This window comes from Phodopus roborovskii, unplaced genomic scaffold, assembly GCF_943737965.1.
Source record: "Phodopus roborovskii unplaced genomic scaffold, PHOROB, whole genome shotgun sequence".
In the NCBI taxonomy this organism is placed as follows: Eukaryota; Metazoa; Chordata; class Mammalia; order Rodentia; family Cricetidae; genus Phodopus; species Phodopus roborovskii.
This window is the reverse complement of record NW_026126459.1, coordinates 31,213,419-31,233,734: the sequence shown is the minus strand read 5'-3', so window position 1 is coordinate 31,233,734 and position 20,316 is coordinate 31,213,419. Positions and strand designations below refer to the sequence as shown.

The window sequence follows — 20,316 nt, the reverse complement described above, 5'->3', positions numbered from 1 at the left end:
ACTCACCTTTGAAAACCCAGTGACCCTACTATAATGGGTCCCAACCCCTTAGCTTCTGCACTGGGTTTCCTGGAGTGACAAACAGTCCTCTTGCTCATTCAGTCCATGTCAGAATACTAAAGCTTGGCAGGCTGCACACTACTGAAGCCACTAATTGAAAAGGATCCAAATATTGAAGTTATTGCACTCTTCCTGACTGCTTTTAAATTTCAGTATGAGAGCCTCACACACACACACACACACACACACATATATATATAATTGTGGTGTGATTTCTTTGGCATTTTAAACTTCATAAACATGATGCCTGGGCATTGTCCTCATGGTCTGGTTTAGTCTCATTTTAGCAAGTATGTTTATAACATTTTGTTTTATGTGAATAAAATCCTGGTATAATTAAATCTATCTTTGAATGGGGTGGCCTTTATAGAAATGTAAGTGAAAGGAAATGTCTGAAACTGATAAGAGGGTGTGATTATTAAGTGTAACTTATCGGTAGGGGCATGTACATTCTATGGAATGACTAATATAAATTCCAAGAGGCAATTAATATGACCCACTCCAGTTTAGACTTTGTCAAGACAAGTTGAAATTTACAGTTCCTATTATATTTAGGTCAGTAGACTAACTTTGTTCTTCTTTCGGTAATTTCTACATTTTTTTTTTTTTTTATGAAACCCAACATATCTCTAACTCATTCTTGGCTCCACCATTCCTGTATGGTTTTTTTTTTTTTTCAAGAATAAGTTCCACTTAGGGACAAACCATCCTTAAAATTTGATTGTAGCTAATATTGTTCAACATGACTAGTTTGCTTCATTCTTAACTGGCATTAGTATAGGAAATAGCCAGCTTAAATGTGGCATTGTGATGAAGACATGAATTGTGAGCCATATCTCCTAAAGGTATATGTACCACCTAGAAAGGATGAACTGCATGTCTAAGAAGATTATTGAGAACTTGGCAGCCCCTTCTCAACCCTGTTAACGTGCAAGTGGTTACGTTCTTTTGAACCAGAGAGACCTTCCCAGAAAACGCCAAGCCTGTTTATCTTTATTATTGAGGTTTTGCTTCCTCTTTGTCTGGAAAAATTGCAAATAACAGTCATTTCAGACCTTACAGCAAAGAACAATTAAAGATAAAGAAATACCAAAATAGCTTCCACATACCACCACCAGATCTTTCCCCAAAATGTCGAGTTCAGGTCATTAGTATTGCTTATTTAGTGAGGGGGCAAGATGAAAAACCTGAGACACAATTATCAAACTTCCATCCACAGTCGGTATTAATCTAAGCTAAAATTAAGAAGGCATACTCCAAGGATGCTATTGAAAGAGAAGTTACTAGGACACTGCTGTAAAAAGTATAAAATATTATTGATCCCGTCACTGGATTTGGAGATTATTGGGAGAAAGCAACCTTGTGGAACATCTGTGGCTATTGAAATTAAAATTTTAGGAAAATTCTGGTAATGCCACAAAATAGGGTTCTCTTTAAAAGTCCATAACATTTTTAAATGACTGGAACATTCTCTTTAAACTTGAGGTTTTGATGACAGAGAAAATGATCTCTTCCTGTGCGACACCAACACCTGTAAATTTGATGGGGAATGTTTAAGGATTGGAGACACTGTGACTTGCGTCTGTCAGTTTAAGGTAAGATATCTGATATTTGCAACTTCAATTCATTACAGAGACTGTATAAGGTAGAGAGTGCCTTTAAAAACCCATCACTTGGCAATTTATAACTATACAGACTCAAAGGGAGGCTGGAATCAAAGGAAAGTGCTACCACAGAGCAAGCTAATGTCAAGAAGACATGCCTTTTAGAGACCTGTGTGCCATAGTTTAGAATGCCACTGAAGCTTCTACTTTTTAGATGTGGAATGCATGCATTTTATAGGTCGATTGACTGAAGATAATTGTCAAATTAGTCATGGGTAAAAGGAATGGATTTGTACTTTTGTACTTCTCTAGAGTTGTCATCTATTATTATTATTATCATTGTTATTATATTGTTCTTTGTTTTAGCTGACTTTGGTTTCATTATTCTGTCAATATGACACAAGTTTAAGTTAACTACTACTAAGGTCACTCCAAAACTACTGTGCCATTTGGAAATCATGAACCTTGTTACTATATATTATAGTTTTTAGAGTAGCACATTAAATGACTACAGAGTCTCCTAGGAATACAAATGAGCTCAAAGAGCCTCAAGTGGATTTGTAAGCAGAGGCAAGGTGCACTTCATCACGTGCCATGGAAGTTTTCAACAGTTGTAGAGATAAACACATTTTTCAAAAGAGGTATCATCAAAACTAATTTTCAAGATCAATTTAAAATAATACTGCCATTGTTGTTATTGCAGTAACTACCATACTTCCTACCATACAGTTACTGACCTTTGTTTCTTTCCAAGATATTCATATGTTGATTGAAATCACTTGGATGTTACACTAATATCATAGCCACACTTGATTGCTATTGAATTACTTTTAAAAACACACACTGACATCTTATATAGACTAAGCCCCGAAATATGCATATAAATAGAACTACTCACAGAATCAGTAATGCTCCCAAAATTATAAGAAAAACATAAAAATTGCAGAACAAATAAAAATCCAGTCATATTTAAATATCTTTTTAATATACAGTATTGAGAATTGACTTATTATTAAATGTTGGGGGATTTAACTCAACATCTTGGTGAGGCAGATAAGGGGATTCCCGTTTCAATATGGCTTGATTTACTTTTAGGTAAGGTGAAAGTTCCTTGAGAATTATTTCCTCCTTTTTGAGAAACATAGTGAGCCAATTGGTAAAGTACCTAAAGATATTGCCATAGCATTAGAAATGTGCCTGTGCAGATCACAGGCATGTGGCAACAACTTTCAAAGTCTCTACCACAGCAAGCGATGAATCACATTCTTCCCATGCACTACATGATGGTGATGGAGCATGAGAACTCCCAACAATTTTTAGTGTTGATATACAAAGTGGGAAGAACCAAGTTGGAGAAATCACTAAATCACTAAAGACCCATGGAATTTTACAGATTTTTTTTTTAACTGTGTGATTCCTGTGAATTTCTCTTACTCTTGTGACCTAGGATAAATACGGCAAGTAAGTTCATAAATAGAAAACAATAGTTCAGAAAGAACATTCCTCACATACGAGTTTGTGTTTCTAATACTCCACCAGAAGAAATAAAAGAAATTGCTTGAATTCTAACTGGGTGAATGCAGGAAATGGAAATGTTTCATTTTCTTATTAAAGGAACTATGTTTGAGTTTTAGCTGTTACATGGAATTTTTGTCATCCCAGATATTTGTGTTTTTCAAACATTGGTCAGTCCCAGTGCATTAATTTAAGTAATTGTGAAGTTTGTTGGGAATAACAAATGAAAATATATGCTGTAAGTTTGTATTTCCTAATTCCCTAGCGGATTATATTGATATTAATGTATGTTTTACAATAGTCAGTCTTTCAAGAGCTAAAAAGGACCTCCCTCTCTCTAGTAGTAAATTTATATTTTATATACGTATCAGAAATGTTGAACATCTAAATCATAGTGATGGTTAAAGAAAATTGTGCAAATTACATGAAAATGAGAAGCTGGGAGTTCCTTGGTTTCCTCTGAGTCTTTAGGGTTTTGCTGTTGTTTTGTGGGTATGTTTTTTATTTTATGTCTTCTCACTTTTCTCTGGCAAAAAAGAAGAGATCTGAAGATCTTTTTTATAAAGTACCCTAAACTTCTGTTTCCTGTGCTTTTTCAGATACAAGCATGAATTGTACTATTTGAAATGGGATGTGCCATTAGTCATTCTGGATGTGAAATAAATTTCAAACAGAAATGTGCATATTATGCTAACTTATTATATCTTCCAATATGTAGTATTACTCAAGCACTAAAATGAACATACATAATTCTGACTTCCCTTAGGTACTTTAAGATAAACTAATTTCTACCCTTCAAAACTCACTGAGTTCTTACAAGTAACTTAGATAATGTTGGTTAGCTGGCTCACTATTTTTTCTTTCCTCCATCATTCCATTTTTTCTATCTTCCTTCTTTCACCTACAATGCTTGCTATTTAAGTCAGGACCTTACAGGTGTAAGGCAAGTCTTCTACCACTGACATACATTTGTTTATAATATGAGGACATTTGTTTCCATTAACACGAATAAAATATCATTAAGTCATTATCCCAGAGTATTAACCACAGTTAGAATTGGGGTACTTTATAAATATATCAGTTAATTCTAATTTTTCAGTATTATTATGCATGCAAATGAAAATTCCAATAACACAACAAGGCCAGTTTATTATAGACAATAATTAATAACCAATGCAGTATAAGTCAAACATCTGTAACACAGAAATCCAAATTCGACCATGATATTTAAAATATTTTGAATTTTTTTTGGTTTTTGTTTTGTGTGTGTGTGTGTGTGTGTGTGTGTGTGATATTAGCAGGTTTCATTGAATGCTATAGGTTAACAATTAGAAGACAATACCACACAACTCTCAATAATGTAAACAGTATCACAAAGCTATTTAGGTCATTTTTAGTTTGCACATTCCAAAGAGCCTACCCCTTTACTCTGTCATCCCCAAATACCTTTTTTCCTTTTTTAATTTAAATATGAAACAACCTCCCTCCTTCCCCTATCACCCCCACCAAACTTCAGCCCACCAACTTTCTACTCCCCAGAGAGAGTGAGGCCTTCCATAAGGAGTCTTCAAAGTCTGTCATATCATTTGGACCAGGGACTAGGCCCTCCCCCATGTGTCTAGGCTGAGAAAGTATCCCTCTATATGAGATGAGCTCCCAAAGTCCATTTGTATACTAGGGATAAACACTGATCCACTACTAGAGGACCCAAAGACTGCCTAAACAATCACGTTTAGGGAGTCAAGGTCGGTCCTATGTTTGCTTCTCAGCTATCAGACTGGGGTGTATGAGCTCCCCCTTGTACAGGTCAGCTAATTCTGTGGCTTTCTCCAGCCTGGTCTTGACCCTGTTGTTCATCATTCCTCCCTCTCTGTACCTGGATTCCAGGAATTTGGCTTAGTGTTTAGCTACGGATGTTTGCTTCTGCTTCCATCAGCTACTGAATGAAGACTCTAGAATGGTATATAAGGTAGTTGTCAATCTCATTATCATGGAAGGGCTTTAAAGGTAGCCTCTCCACTATTGCTTAGATTGTTAGTTGGATTCATTCTTGTAATTCTCTAGGCATTTCCCTAGTGCCAGATTTCTCCTTAAATCTGTAATGGCTCCTTCTATTACAGTATCTCTTTTCTTGTTCTCTCTATTCTTTCCCTGTATCAATCTTCCTGTTCTCTCATACCCACCTCTCCTCTCATCTTTGTCCCTTCTCTTTCTCCTAACTCCCTCTCCCCTCCCTCAATGTTCCCTGTTTGCTCAGGAGATCTTGTCCCTTTCCCCTTCTCTGGGGGACCATGTATGTACCATGTATGTCTTCTTAGGGCCCTCCTTGTTTCCTAGCTTTTCTGGATGTGTGGATTCTAAACAGGTAATCCTTTGCTCTATGTCTAAAATCCATATATGAGTGAGTACATATAGTGTTTGTCTTTTTATGACTGGGTTATCTCACTCCGGATGGTTTCTTCTAGTTTCCCTGAGAATTTCAGGATTCCATTGTGTTTTTATGCTGAGTAGGACTTCTTGTGTAAATGTACATTTTCATCATCCATTCTTCAGTTGAGGGGCATCTAGGTTGCTTCCATGTTCTGGCTATTACAAGTAATGCTGCTATGAACATAGTTGAACAGATGTCCTTGTATGAATGTGCATTTTGGATATATGCCTAAGAGTGGAATTACTGGATCTTGAAGTTTTTTTTGTTTTAAGCATTTTAGATTTGGAATTTTTTTATATGGATACTCAAAGGGCAGTGTCTACTCTGACATCCCACTAAGATCTCAAATTCTATCCTGCTGAACAGTTTGGATAAGGAGTATTAAGCCTCTACCATAATTCTTAGATAATGAAATGAAATTTTAAAATGTCATGCATATCATGCATCGTTATCTTCCTACCATAACACCAGAAGACATACTGGTCAGTTTGCCAAGTCAATTGTGAAGAAAAGTCTGAGAAGTAGTAAATAAATGAGTGGATGGAAAGAAGGAAGATCAAAAGAATGATGAAAGGTCGGAAGGGAGGCAGAGAGAAGGATATAATTGTTCCTAGTTCACAGAGTGATCAGTGATAATTTTAGAAGTTTAAACTATCAAGTAGCTTTATGCTTTCTCCAGAATTTTCTAATATGAACATTAAATATTTTGTAATTAATAATCCTTGCTTATATCTAAAACTGTCCAATAACTAGGGCTGCTTAAAATTTTGCGCAGAAATTAGAGGCCAACAGTGATATTCATAGATCTGCGGTTTTGATGAGGTTATTACAAACAGCTTATTTCCACTCTCTGTTGTCCTTGGCTAAGGGGTGGTAACTATAGGCATGGGATTAGTTCAAGGATCTAACTCATGCCTGATCACAACCTGCAGAGCTTGACTCTTCTCCACCGCTGTATTTTTGCATGGGCTACGACATTGCACAATGGCTAGGTTTCAAGAGTAATCATCCAGAGTGAGAGAAAGACCCAAGTGAGACCAGTTTTCTTTAATGACCTGACATGGAGAGTGACAATCATATCCACTACAGTCAAAGGCCTGTCCATTTTAAAAAAATACAATTTTATACATCCAGGGAGAGGTAGTCTCAGAGAAATAAAAGTTACTTGTGGAATGGTCAAACAGCAACACATACAGATTTTTAAACATTTTCTCCTCCAGAAAAGTACTATATTATCTTAAGCTATTCTTCCTCAGCCTTTGACAACTGGGAATATAACAGAATTCACTTAACATCTGTTGAGAACCTTCTCCATGCCAAACTCTGTGGAAGGTGCTGGCAACAGATAAAACTTAAGTTACATATAGCTTCTAGATGCTGAAATCTCAGTTTTAAAATCTGTATTAACCAAACAAGCATGAAATCACATAAAAATTTTTTATCATCTTTTATTCTCTGGTACCAAAGATGAATTCCTTATATCAAAGAGAGTCGGGTTGTTGAATTCATTAATATAATCTATGACTGTCTTAAACAATGTGAAGATGTGGGAACAAAGTTATTTTATTGAAAACACATATTTGGAAAATAAACCTAAGATATTTTTTAAGATATAAGGAAAAATAGAATTACTTATTTCTCAGTGAAGTTTATGCAACACATACATTTGTAGATTTAACCATAATCTGGGTTTGGTTTTTTTTCTTAACCATGTAGTCTTTAGATAGTTACTAAACATCTAATTTTCCATATTCAGATTTTGACAAATACAATGACTATCTTCAACAACCATTTTCAAGAATTTGGTATATTTCAGTGAAGCAGTTAGCCTATACTCACATGGAGGACTGGAGAGTATTTCTTTGTTTTTTAGTTCTAAAAACATAGTACTTCACTGTGACTCATAGGTGATGGCTCTGCTAATAAAATGTGTCATGAATGCCAAATAATTTCCATTTTATAGGTAATATTTACAGTAGATCCTATGTTCCTAAAGCATAAATTTGTTAGTTCTCTACATCTCTATTCACTACTTCGGACCAAGAAACTGAGCTACAGACATACAAATAATTAGCCATGGAGTAACATATCCAATTCCTACATAAATATGGTGAGAAAAAGAAGAGAACACAGGACTAGACATTCACCTTGCACTTTGCTGAGAGTATCTGTTTCCTTTTGTGTTTTTCATTTTAATGAGTGCAAGTCATGGTACCAAGGGCCAAAAGCATCATGGTGATAATCTACAGTTAAGCTCTTCTCAGCTCTATACAAATCCCCCCTTTGGCTTCTGCATGGAACTTGGCAGCTCTGCTTTAAGCACTGTTCACATTTGGCTTACTGCATCCCACAGAAGTGACATATGAGCACTTTATCAGTTTATTCTCTATTTTAAGATGCATATCAGCAGTGTGTCTTAGCACTTGATAAAGATAATAATGTCTTCCCACCCTCCACTCAGTCCAGTGGCCTGCTAGTTGACTCACCTCTTGAAACACATGAGAAGATTGGAAAGGAAATATGTCAGAGTTATATAGAAGGAAATGTGACTCCAAATAATCTGCACACCCAATGTTGCTAAACTTAGTTATTAAAAGATGACCAAGGGCAAGAATGCCAGACCCAAGCATAAGAATTTAATAAGCCAGCCATTCACATCAATTTTAACTCTCATGTTTAAGGCAAAGGTAAGCCAGTCTGTTGCCCATATTGTTACCAAGTCTTTCCTCCTTCTCTCTTCTAAGCCCTCAGTCAGCACTATAGCTTTACAGAATCCCAAAGTCCCCCTGAATTCTGCTGTCCCAGGTCCTGAACACTGCACATTTACCCAGTACTTGACCATTAATTTGTCTTATGGCCATGAATATGAAATTAGCACCAGCCTTATTTTTTATTTTACTGTTTAATACTTCTCATTGGAAAATTCAAATCTCACTGTCATTTTCTGTTGCCTTGCCTCAAGTAGTGCTGGAAATACTCTTACAATAGTTATAAATCAAATGTAATATATATATATATATATGTATATATATATATATATCTTATGAAGATGTAGAGTGCACAGGTTTCATCTATCAGAAAGCAACTGCTTATTGGGTTAAAAGGTAGCAATAGCTTACCCAAAATCATAATCAAATCAATTTCATATGTAGCTATATAAACATCCTCAGCCTATGAACCAATGGTATAAATATGAATAGAATTAGTCAATGAATATAAGGTATCCAAAATACCTAATGATTAATTATAGAAGTAAATATAAATAAGATTTCTAAGATATGTAGTAATTGCTATTAGCAATGGTAACCATCATAATATCAATGCCATAAAATTTTGATTGGCTATTTGTAAAAATGTCAATTAGCAAAATTTCATATTTAGGTTATTCAGTGATGTAAGGTGTATGGTTTTTCCTCCCACCGCCTGGTCTTGTCCCGCCACTGTGCCAGCCCAAATAATACACAGAGACTCTGTATTTGATACAATGTTATTGGCCTGGTTACTTGTTTCTTATCCGCTAGATCTATCATAATTATTAACCCATTTCTGTTGATCTATGTATTTCTCTTACCGGGGAGCCAGCTGGCATTCTGCTTTCTCCAGACTCTCCATCTTGGCTCCTCCTTCCTACTTCCTCTTTCCTCCTTGTCTCCTAGTCCCTCCTATCTTCCTATTGGCCAACAGTGCTTTATTCATTAACCAGTATGAGAAACATATATATATATATATATATATATATATATATATATATATATATATATATTGGCATCTCCCATCACAGTGATATATAAAAGGCAAGACATGTGGCTTTCATTCAGAAAGCACTGATTTATATCACAGGTAATTGTCTGTGTAGGGGATTTGGAAATGATCAGAAACTGAAGTACTTACTGTGCAAGCATGAGGACCTAAATTCAATCCACATTTCTTATATAAAAATCTGGATGTGACAGCACACATCAGTGATGGCAGTGTGCAGAGGCAGGCACAGGATGATGCCTGCAACTTTCTAGACAGTCAACTTAGTTGTATCTGAGAACTTCAAATTCAGGGGGAGACTATGACTCAAAATATGAGGCGAAGAAGTGATTGAAGAAGCCACTTGATGTCAATCTCTTGCCCCCACACACAGGCACACACATATACATGAATCCACAGACATGTACATAAATAAAATAAGTGAGTAAATAAGTAAGTTTGTCAGAATGACTTAGCTTTTATTATGTAAAGGTAAGAAAGAATCAAATAGATTATTGTGAATAGAAGGGTGTAGATGCTGTAAGAAATTACAGAACAAAACATGTCTCAAGTTTTTCTCAATTTAATTCTCACCTCATACCTCTTTTATTCTTTTTCTTTGGCATAAATCCTTGAGTTAAAATTTACATGTGATAGACTTTTAAACATTTAAGCATGCATATTAAGATTTTTTTGATACCTGGATAGGTTGTTGATTTATTTTATGTGAACTGTTAATTTATAGCATGTCAAAAGTTCAAACATTTTAATTAAAAGTGGAAAACAGAAAAGCATTTTCACATGTATCTGCATGTGTGGTTTTCCTTACTGTGTTTCTGGCATAGGCAAGCCTTGATAGATAATCATCTTGATCATTTCATTTGTTACAATTAAACAATGAAGTGCATCAGTACAAGTAATCATCAAATAATCACATCCTAGTGTAATTAGCAGGTATAGGACACAGCCAAGTATCTCTAATGTCTTGGAGTGTGATTGTAATATGATGGCTGTACTCAGTAGGTTGCCTAATTTCCATTGTAGAAATATGTAGTTTTTTTGGTAATGAGGTTATTTTAAAAATGAACATTTCTCTTTCTGAAACATATGCAAATAGTGATCATTTGGAATATTCAACAAATTTGATATACAGTTCACTACTTGTGAAAGTTTTCCCTCTATATTATATAGTCTTGCTTCTATATTCTTGTCTTTATCAATATCCAGAGATTTAACAATAAAAAGTAAGTAGCAATTCAATCTTGTCTGAAGATTTCTTAATGTCTCAAGATTAAAAGTCAAAAGGAAAATAATAACCAAGTAACTGGATATTTATTTTTGCTATTTTAGTTTTGAAATTTCAGAAAAATAGTTCTGCTCCTAACACAGATAGCTATCAGCCTTGATTTTGTTGGCCTAACATGGCTGAGTTGTTTATCTTCACCCTAAGAAGTACAAGGATACCTATCAGAAAAAATTAAATAATAGGTGTATGCTTGTTGTTACATCTTTTGTGTGCTAATAGCTCAGTCACTTTCTTGGAATCACCTAATCAATTTGGATACTTTGTGGTGCCTCTGTCTAAATCAAAAGACAATTTGGTCAATGTGATATTGCTTTTGTGTGTCTTCCAGTGATGCACTTGCAAAGCAAAGACTTGTAGGGTATAATGGGGATCACTGAAAAACATGAGATGTGGTTTGCTTTAGAAATGGTTATTTGTGTTTAGGGTGTCTGAGGAATGCAGAATCCAATAATGACCACAGTGTTTTATAGCTTTGCTTTTATCTTTGTTTCTCAGTGCAACAGTGACTATGTGCCTGTGTGTGGCTCCAATGGAGAGAGCTACCAGAATGAGTGCTACCTGAGGCAGGCTGCCTGCAAGCAGCAGAGTGAGATCCTTGTGGTCTCAGAAGGATCCTGTGCCACAGGTATGTACAAGTGCCCTGAAACCCAAATGGATTGTGAGCCCAAAGGCTTCTTGTTTCCTCTCATTTCTAATAACCAACCTTATTGTACGTTGACTAGGGATTCCATTTGTTATTGTTAAGTAAAGCCTTACTTTTTTACTTTAAATATATCTTATTTTCAAAAAGAAGAAATGTATTGTATGGCAACTGGTGTCTTTAAATACGTATGTTGTTTATTGATGTACAAACAATTGAATAAAATATAATTAGAAATCTGCACTCAAGTGCCCACATATCAGATTTATAGATGAAATCTTGTTTGTTCAATTGAAGGTTCCTTTGAGAAACTATCTTCTAGAGTGCATCTTTGCAGGTTTGAGTTCTGAAGTTAACACGTATTTTTGTAAAGGCACTAATGTTAGATTTTAACTTTAAAATGTACTGGTTACCATTTAGCAGATTATACTGAAGAATGCATTGGCAGTGTGAATAATTTACACTAACATCTGTCTTTCTGACACAGTTAAACTCAAATTCTTCAGAGCTCTTTAGTTATGTTGTTCTAAGAATCCTGGAAGGAAATTAGGAAGGAAGGAAGGAAGGAAGGAAAGAAGGGAGGGAGGGAGGAAGGGAGGGAGGTAGAGAGAGGGTGAAGGGAGGGTGAGGGGGAAACAGAGGGAGGGAGGGAGAGGGAGGGAGAGAGAAAGAAAGTCCATGAACTTCTTAGCTTTTCAGGATTATGTTTTTGTTTGATTACTTTCTTTTGTCTTCCTGCTTCTTTTCCCTTTTCCTTCTTCTGTGTTCTTTTTATCTATCTGCATATCTATCTATCATCTATCTAGCTCTCTATCTATCTAGCTAGCTATCTGTCATGTGGTAGTTGTTACAGTCCAGCAATTTGCAGGTGGAGGAAATAAAGCAACAACAAAAACAAATAAGCAAGCACTTAGGCAGAGCTTGCTTAGGAAAGAGATGCTTTACAGCTGTGCCATAAGCTCCTATCCTAAATAAGCAGTACCAAATTATGACAGGTACACAAAATTACAGAAACTGTTTGGAAATTTTGGAAATTTGTAGTTTCCAAGAATATGAGTGACTTATGCCTATTCAGGATAACAATACCACAATAGGAAAACTTCTTTCAAAAACTAGTGTTAGGGAGTCTATTATATGAAAGTTACTCTGGTATATTTGTGTCATTTTAGGGTGCTACAGGTTTCTCCTGTAGTTTGTTGGGGTAGAATATGAGCAAGAGGACTGTTTCAGCCTACCGATTGTTTAAGGGTGAATGATATTCAGAGGTGTCCTACTGACTAATACAGTTTCCAAAATGAACAAAGGACAATCAGGGACATTTTTTTTTCTGCCACAGAGATACAGCCTTTTGTTTTGTGTTGGTTGATCAGGGGTCTTTTCTCCTGAATTATTCTTTGCCTTTGAATCTGAATGACCTATTTGATCAAGATGGCCTCTGTGCACTACTGATTTGGCACAACAGGTCATTGCAGCTTGTTCTGGAGTGAAAAGTGTGTATGACTATGATAGCAAATGTGAAAGTCAGAGGGCAGAAATTCTTGCAGAAGAGGACCAGAAGGGAGCCTCGTAGTAGCGATGAAGACAAAGAAAGAATACTAAGAAACAAACTCAGCTGTACCAAAAGACAAAACAATAAAGAAAAACTACTTGAGAACTAATGGGACAGAAATAAATGGAACCATTAGACCTCTGGAAGGTTGTAGTTAACACTAAGGAGGAATAGGAAAAGCCTTGTTTAGGATCTAGAAGGGCAGCTGACCAGCTTGCACATCACCAGGTGAAGACCAGCAGGCAGGCAGCACTCATAGGAAACAGAGCAGGAGCTATGGCTATGGCAAATAGCATCTGGTACTTAAAAAGGTACTCATTCTCCCAACCTCTAAGCTCCTGTCAGTCCACAGTCACACTCTTGATTCATTCAAGTCTATTCATGCTAGTCCCCAGTGTGGCGCTTTTACTATGAAAATAAATACTTAGCCAAGTAGAAAATTTAATCACAATTGAAGAAGCTGTCCTTACTTCATTTGCATACTTAGATTTCTGCAGGATTTAATTAGTCAGCCAGTTTAGCTGAATGCAGTTTCTGTTGACTAGTGAATCTAAAAGGGTTTTGATCTGAGCAGTGATGGAGAAACCAGGCCCGATGGCAAATAAATTGGGTTTTGACTTTTCTTCATAATTTTCCCGTTTATTTTTAATGCCCCTTGACACTGAGTGGAGGTGGCAAGTTGTGTTCTTTAGGAATAAAACACTGAAGAACATATAATTTTATATTTGTCCCATGTCATTAGAGTTGCAAGGCTGTTTTTTATCCAGAATGTAGCTTGGTTGTAGCCGGTCTCACTGTCAGCTATACATTTTGCCTTGCAAGAACTGAGTTGATGACAAGCCAAGATTTGTGGTATCTCTTCTTTGCTGAGCAATTTCTGCACCCCTGCTCCACAACTTTCTTAGGCTATTTATTTCTGGCTTGTCAGGATGACTCATCCTACAATTGAGAAAACATTAAAGTTTCCCATAAGTATTTCATAATGATGCTGTTAACTACAGTGACCATTTTCCCATCTAGTCCCTTTTCTTCCCTAGCTATTTAATTTGGGTCAAATTAAACATTAATCATGTGGGCTAAATTATTTCTCTTGAAATTTTATAAATATATGTGGAAGATAGAAGCCAGAAAGCTAATACTATTTTTTTTACTGACTTTCCACAGCCATATGTATTTACTCAAAAACCTAAGTAAAGATCAATAGGCAAGATGTTTTCTCAACATTTTAATTATCATATTCCAGACAATGCTCATGCATTTAATGTAAGCTATTGTTCATTATACTCATTAAACAGAAGGAATAGGATTAGGAAAGTGGCTTAAGATTCTTCTTGTCATTTAGCAGCCTGGGACCCATGAACATATTTATCTTTCTCTTTCTGTATGTCATATTCAAGTGTGGAGAAACAAACATCACATTGGACTGTCTGATAGAATTTCCTGATTTTAGTAGGAAATGAAAAATAGACTTCATATACTAAGAACATACGACACGGGCAGGATGTGTTAATCCTGATACAGTATAGCCTGTCTTTTGGTCCCTTTGAATAAAAGTAATAGTGGAATAACCTTTCAAATTAATTCAAACAAAGTCAATAAAAGTTTTACCTATGAAAGTATGATCAGAGGAAACTTAGCAAACAGTGACCATTTGAACACTATTCTGTCAAGAAGAAATAGTGTTATAACTAATGAATGTTGTTTTAACTAGAGGAATATGTATAATGAAGATATTAAGAATAAGTATGTTTTTAATATATATTTCTTAATATTTATTTCTCAATATATATTATTCTCAAAATTTAATCATAACATATATATATATGTATATATATACACACACATACATATATATATGTTTGTATATATATTCACATATATATATATATATTGCTGTAAACTGTTTCTATCAGTTAGCTTGCCTTTAAGTCCATGTCCAGCAGCTAATGAATTAATCGATAGTCTTGTATAATACAGTGTTATTTAACATGAATTGCCACACAGACTTACAGATGCCCCTCCATGGCAACGTTAGTGCCACAAAGTTAGACATGTTTGGTTGCACCTATTCTCCCATAAATGTCAGTTGTATGGATTTCCATGCTCCTGGTCTCTCTATATAGTGTTTCACAGAAAATTGTCAAAGAGGCTATCAAGAAGAAGAAATATTTATATTAATTAAACTGAACAACAAACACAGATTCATAGAGGAGGTTTTTGAAGTATGTTTTGAGTCTTGTATGAGATTCCAATGTAGAGTAGTAACAGCATATCTGAGACTACCAATATTATCATATTACCTAGTTTTAACATTAGAAATCCACAATGAAACATGATTAGAATAAAGAAATAAGCAGAGAAAGGATGATGTCAACATTTAGGAACACTTAGAATTCAAAGTCTTGACACATATTAGGGAATTGGGTATTTCTGCAATCAGTGTCCTCAGAACAAAAAAAAAAAAAAAAAAAAGCCAACTTTCATTATTTGTAATAACTTGGAAGAGAGGGCGGGAAGAAGCAGAGTAGGAAATTCAACACAGTGCTATTTTGTTGCCTGCTTCTCTTGGTGTCTGTTCCCTTGTAAGGACAATATCTTCTACTCATTTAAAACACAGTGATTTTGTTCCAGACAGATTCCCCAGCAAGTGTAGTATTGGTGAACACCTCATCACACAAAGTGCTCCCTATAACTCTTTTTATTCTTGTTTATGAGCATTTTGCAAGAACACATGTCTTAGTTACGTGTTTGTTTGCTACATATACTGTTTAATTGTGAAAACATGCTTACAGAAGTGTCTCATTTTCTCTTTCTTTATGTCAACGTTTCCAATAAGCCTGATCAAAATTAAAACAGGATTTCACAATGTCAAGTTTAGGAATATTCCTGAAGCCGTATATATAATGAAGGTTTCATAAAAGTTAAGAATTAAAGTTATGTCTTATTTATATACTATGTAAATAGAAATTATATTAAATTGAGAAAACTATATATTAACAGATTAAATATTACTAGTTTTCACACTAATGATAATTTAGCATTGAGATAGTAAACAAACTGATGATGCAGTTATGCAGTTCTGTAAACCCCTCGCCTGGAGTTTGGAGTCATCTCCCCTACAGAGCAAATTGTGAATCAGCCTTGGTTACAAAAGAACTTGGAGGCTGGAGAAATGTGTGAGTGGTTAAGAGCACTGACTGTTCTTCCAGTGGATCTGGGTTTGAGTCCCAGCTTCCACAAAAGACCCTGTTTCAAATGCAAACCAACCACAACAACATTTGTTGTTTAGTATATTATAAAATGGTTATGACCTGTTTTTTTTTTTTTTTTTCTTCCCAGATGCAGGATCAGGATCTGGAGATGGAGGTAGGAGTTGCTCTTTTTCTGTATTTGGACATTTCAATGAATTTCTGTGGATGATTGTTGATAACAGTTCCAGAGCAGACATCTAAGAGAAACCTAAATGTGGGTGTTAGGAAAGGAAAACTACATGAAAACTTGTTCTCCTAGTTTACTTATGTATATGACACACCTAATTTTGGTCTATTCATGAGCCGCACCCATCTCATTCCATCTTGCTCCTTCATGTACTTGCTTGTGTATGAGCAAAGTTTGAAATATATGCTAACAATGCCAAAACTTCAAAATGCAATTGTGGACATGTTTAGGAACACAGAAAGAAACCACGGTGAAAACTTTTAAATATTTTATTTTTAAATACATAATATTTCCCTCATTCACCACATACTAAGATTAACACATAAATGACTTCCTATATCAGAATTTAAGACAAGATGTATTAGTTCATAAATAATAAAAAGACAAAAGTTAAGTTAAAGACAAAGTACAATCTTTCCTTCTTCGATGAAATTAATATAAAGTTAACTTTAATAAAATGAGATATAGCTTTGTTTGTTTTGCTGTGGCAGACTTGAAACTCTGTGGAAATCAGTCTGGCCTTGAATTTACAGAGATCAGCCTGTCTCTGCATCCTGAGCACTGAGATTAACAGCATATGCATCATGTCCTATTGGGCCTAGCCACCTAAAATTTATGCTTTGATTACCTAATCATATTTAAAGTATGTAAGGGAGAAGTACAAATTTTACAAGTCCTGCCTGATATGCATGCAACCAAAGATATACTTGATTTTTAGATCCTTGTAAATACCTCAGCCCCTTTTCCAAATGTAATCCCACTGCCACTTTTATTGACACGAAACAAGTAAAGAACAAAACCCAAGGTATACCATAAGATTAATAAACTGAAAATGAATTTGAAACACAAATACTATCAATAACTCTTAGTAAATATAGAACATGATGAAACCAAGTAAAAGAAAGCTTTGTGTTCAGGAAGGTAGTGATTCAGTGCTGCACACTATATCTAGTTTGGGAAACTTAAGTCTTACAGAGAGAAAGGCTTACTGATCCAATAAGCCTACACCCAGAGATAGATCATAGAGCTGCACATTGGAGCTCAATATTATTCCAGAAGGGTTAAAACTCAGCATCAGTCACAACTCAGATGCAGACCATGTTTGACGGCACACAGATATGGACCACCATTTCTAGTTGCCCCTCCTCCCTAGGTAATGAATATAGGACTCTCAAGAAAGCTTCCTGAAGGCTGTGAAAGGGAGTATTGGGAAACAAATTAAATCTCAATATAAAAGACAGGAAAAGAGCAATGAATTTAGCAGAAGCTTTGCCATTGAAATATCAAGAAATGTGTCCAGTTTTAAAGTATTGCTTTGGCAGGAAGATGTTTCTGTAGATTCTGAGCAGTTAGGTTTGTTTGCAGACTGCTCTGGCACTTAATGTGTTGAGACTAAGCTGTTCCATTATTCACACAAGGCTTGTTCCTTTACTACCAGTTTATAAAGAAAACGAAAATGGTCTTCAGAAAACATAATGTCTTCCCCATCCAGCTGAGTTTTCACCATACACTTTTCTTACCCAACATGCACCTTGTCTTGTTTATAAAATAATGACTTGTGATGACTGTGATAGTACCACTTCCTAGTGTTCATTAGTTGACAGTTGATATTAGCACAAGAAAATGGAAGCCAAGACAAGCCCATCCTTCATCGTTACTGTTAGATTGAACCATTTTGTTCCTTGTGCTCTCTTGCCATCTGAATAAGACTGTTTTCTTTTTAAGGAAGTCATTTCCTCTCATGAGTATGACATTGGTCACATAGTTCATAAGCAGAGTGATACATCATTAGGAAACACTTTTCTTCCCCAAATTTGTTTTTTTTTTCCTCCTCCCTCACCCACACTTTATTTCTCTGTAATTATTCCCCTCAATTATAGCTTCCTTAGTAATAGTAATACAAATTTTAAAGCTTAAAAATGCTTCTGTTACTATTGTTGTTGAGAGAGAGTCCCACTCTGTAAGCTGTCTGGCCTGGACAGACTCACTAATCAAGCCAGGCTGGTCTTGAACTCAGAGCATTTCTCCTGTGTCTGTTTCACAAATCTCAGGTCTACAGACAGGAGCTACCATATCTGACCAAACTGCTTCAGAAGATGCATTTACTTTTAAGAAATAGGTCATATAACCCTTTGAACTAGTGGTTCTCAACTTTACTAATGCTGTGACCTTTTAATACGGTTCCTCATGTTGTGGGGACCCACAGCCATATAAGTATTTTCATTGCTACTTCATAACTGTAATTTTGCTGCTGTTATAAATCATAATGTAAGTATTTTTGGAGATAGAGGTTTAACAAAAGGGTCGAGACCTACATCTTGAGAACTACTGTTTTGAATTCTGAGGTATATTCTTTGAAATAATAAATGTTGCAGAAATTTTAGCAATATGAATAAAAGTTTTAAATTGGAGACAAAACTGGGATGTTAGCCAGATTGCTTTTCCCCCAGCTTATATGTTATTATATTCTATGGCACTAACAGTTTTGAATTTCATTTGGCATCATTCTAAGATGCCAAATAGCTTAGCAATGACAATGATAAAGATAAACTCAAGTACAGATCACACAGCCCTTGAGTTGTTAAAATTGGGTTTCACTTCCTAACTCTAATGCTCTTAGGAGGGACTGCCTTTGTACTAAGAGGTCCTGTAAAGGTCCTATGAAGAAGCTTTCAGTGGACCCAGGATCATTCTTTGAATGAACTTCACGTGGTTGAACATGCTGTGTCTGTTCTAATGTGAATATATAGGAACTGGGTCATCTTTGCAAGTACATTGGAAGCTTGATGGTTGTGCTTTTAATGCCTTATCTGACAAAAGTTCCTATGACTCTCAAGTGCACTGCACTGATATGATGAATATACACCTATAAGCATTTGTCATGGGTAAAAGCCATAAACAAAATGGTTAACCCTCAAGGCTAAATTCATTTTTAAAAATCGCATCAGTTTTACCTGTTTTAGATTGGCCTGTGTTTTTAAATGTATGAATATCATATTAGCAATGATTATTAGACATGATTATATTAAGATAATTTAAGCTTTATTCATTTGCACAGGGCATATAACTGGCATTTTCTATGATTGAGGAAATTTTTTATCCTAACTGAAATGAATATAATGGTTTTATAAAATTGATGTTGTTTGGACATATTTTATAGATAGAAAGTTTTAACTATTTTACTGTTCGGATCAAACTTTTGAAATCATTCAGTTTGTTAGGAAAATGTGTTTACAGTGTCTCCAATACGGTCTTCATTTGGTGTTCATCTGCAAAGGGGTCTGTAGAAGAGCTAGGAGTAATTAATTACCCCACATAGTGACAGGTGGTTTTACCCATTTCAGGTTCTGTATCCTCATCTTCTGGTGTTCAAGAAAACTTATAAAAAAATAACTTTACATTGTTAGTTTTGAATGTAGGAGCTATGGAGTTTTGTGTCTGATCAAAAAAAAAAAAATGTTTGAAAGTCATTAGCATCAACATTCCTTCTGAATTGATTTGTACTCAGAAAACATTCACGATAACAACTATAACTTACTGTTTTATGTACCAGAAGATAATCCGTGGACCACTCTCCTAAGAACTTGAGAAAGTGACTGAATCTGATTAGCAATTCAAGTGCTTAAATGTATGTATATGGAGATGCAGTGTTGTAAATAAGAAAGTAGTGTGTGGGGGAGGAATCATCACCTCTTATCTACCCACAGACTTCCTTAGGCAACAAATACTGAGGAAGAAAAATTCCTAAAGCAGCCTCTAGCTCAAGATCCATGGCTGTATGCATGCTGGAAGGATGCCTTAGCCTCTGCTTTTCTGTATCTTTGAGCTATATTATAAACACAAATTTTTGAATATTTTACTTCATTCCTTTTTAAAGTACTTTTGCATTGTTTACATTTTCATCAAATTCTTAAAGATAAAAGGTCCATCCATCAATTGAACCATATCTTTTGTGTTGTTTTGTTTTGTTATATTTTTTTTTCTTTTTATTTATTTATCTATTTTCCTATTTTTGCATATCAATCCCAGTTCACT

The 20,316-nt window shown here is 35.2% G+C and overlaps 1 protein-coding gene across 2 annotated transcripts in view; it reads left to right on the top strand.

Annotated features, from left to right (window-relative positions):
• Tmeff2 (transmembrane protein with EGF like and two follistatin like domains 2) overlaps positions 1-20,316 on the top strand; it is a 245,951-nt gene that overhangs the window by 1,774 nt on the left and 223,861 nt on the right. For both annotated transcript variants that reach the window (XM_051190151.1, XM_051190152.1), the window contains exons 2-4: positions 1,546-1,655; positions 11,150-11,279; positions 16,183-16,209. In XM_051190151.1, coding sequence (XP_051046108.1) covers positions 1,546-1,655; positions 11,150-11,279; positions 16,183-16,209 — 267 coding nt within the window. The remainder of the gene's footprint in view (positions 1-1,545; positions 1,656-11,149; positions 11,280-16,182; positions 16,210-20,316) is intronic.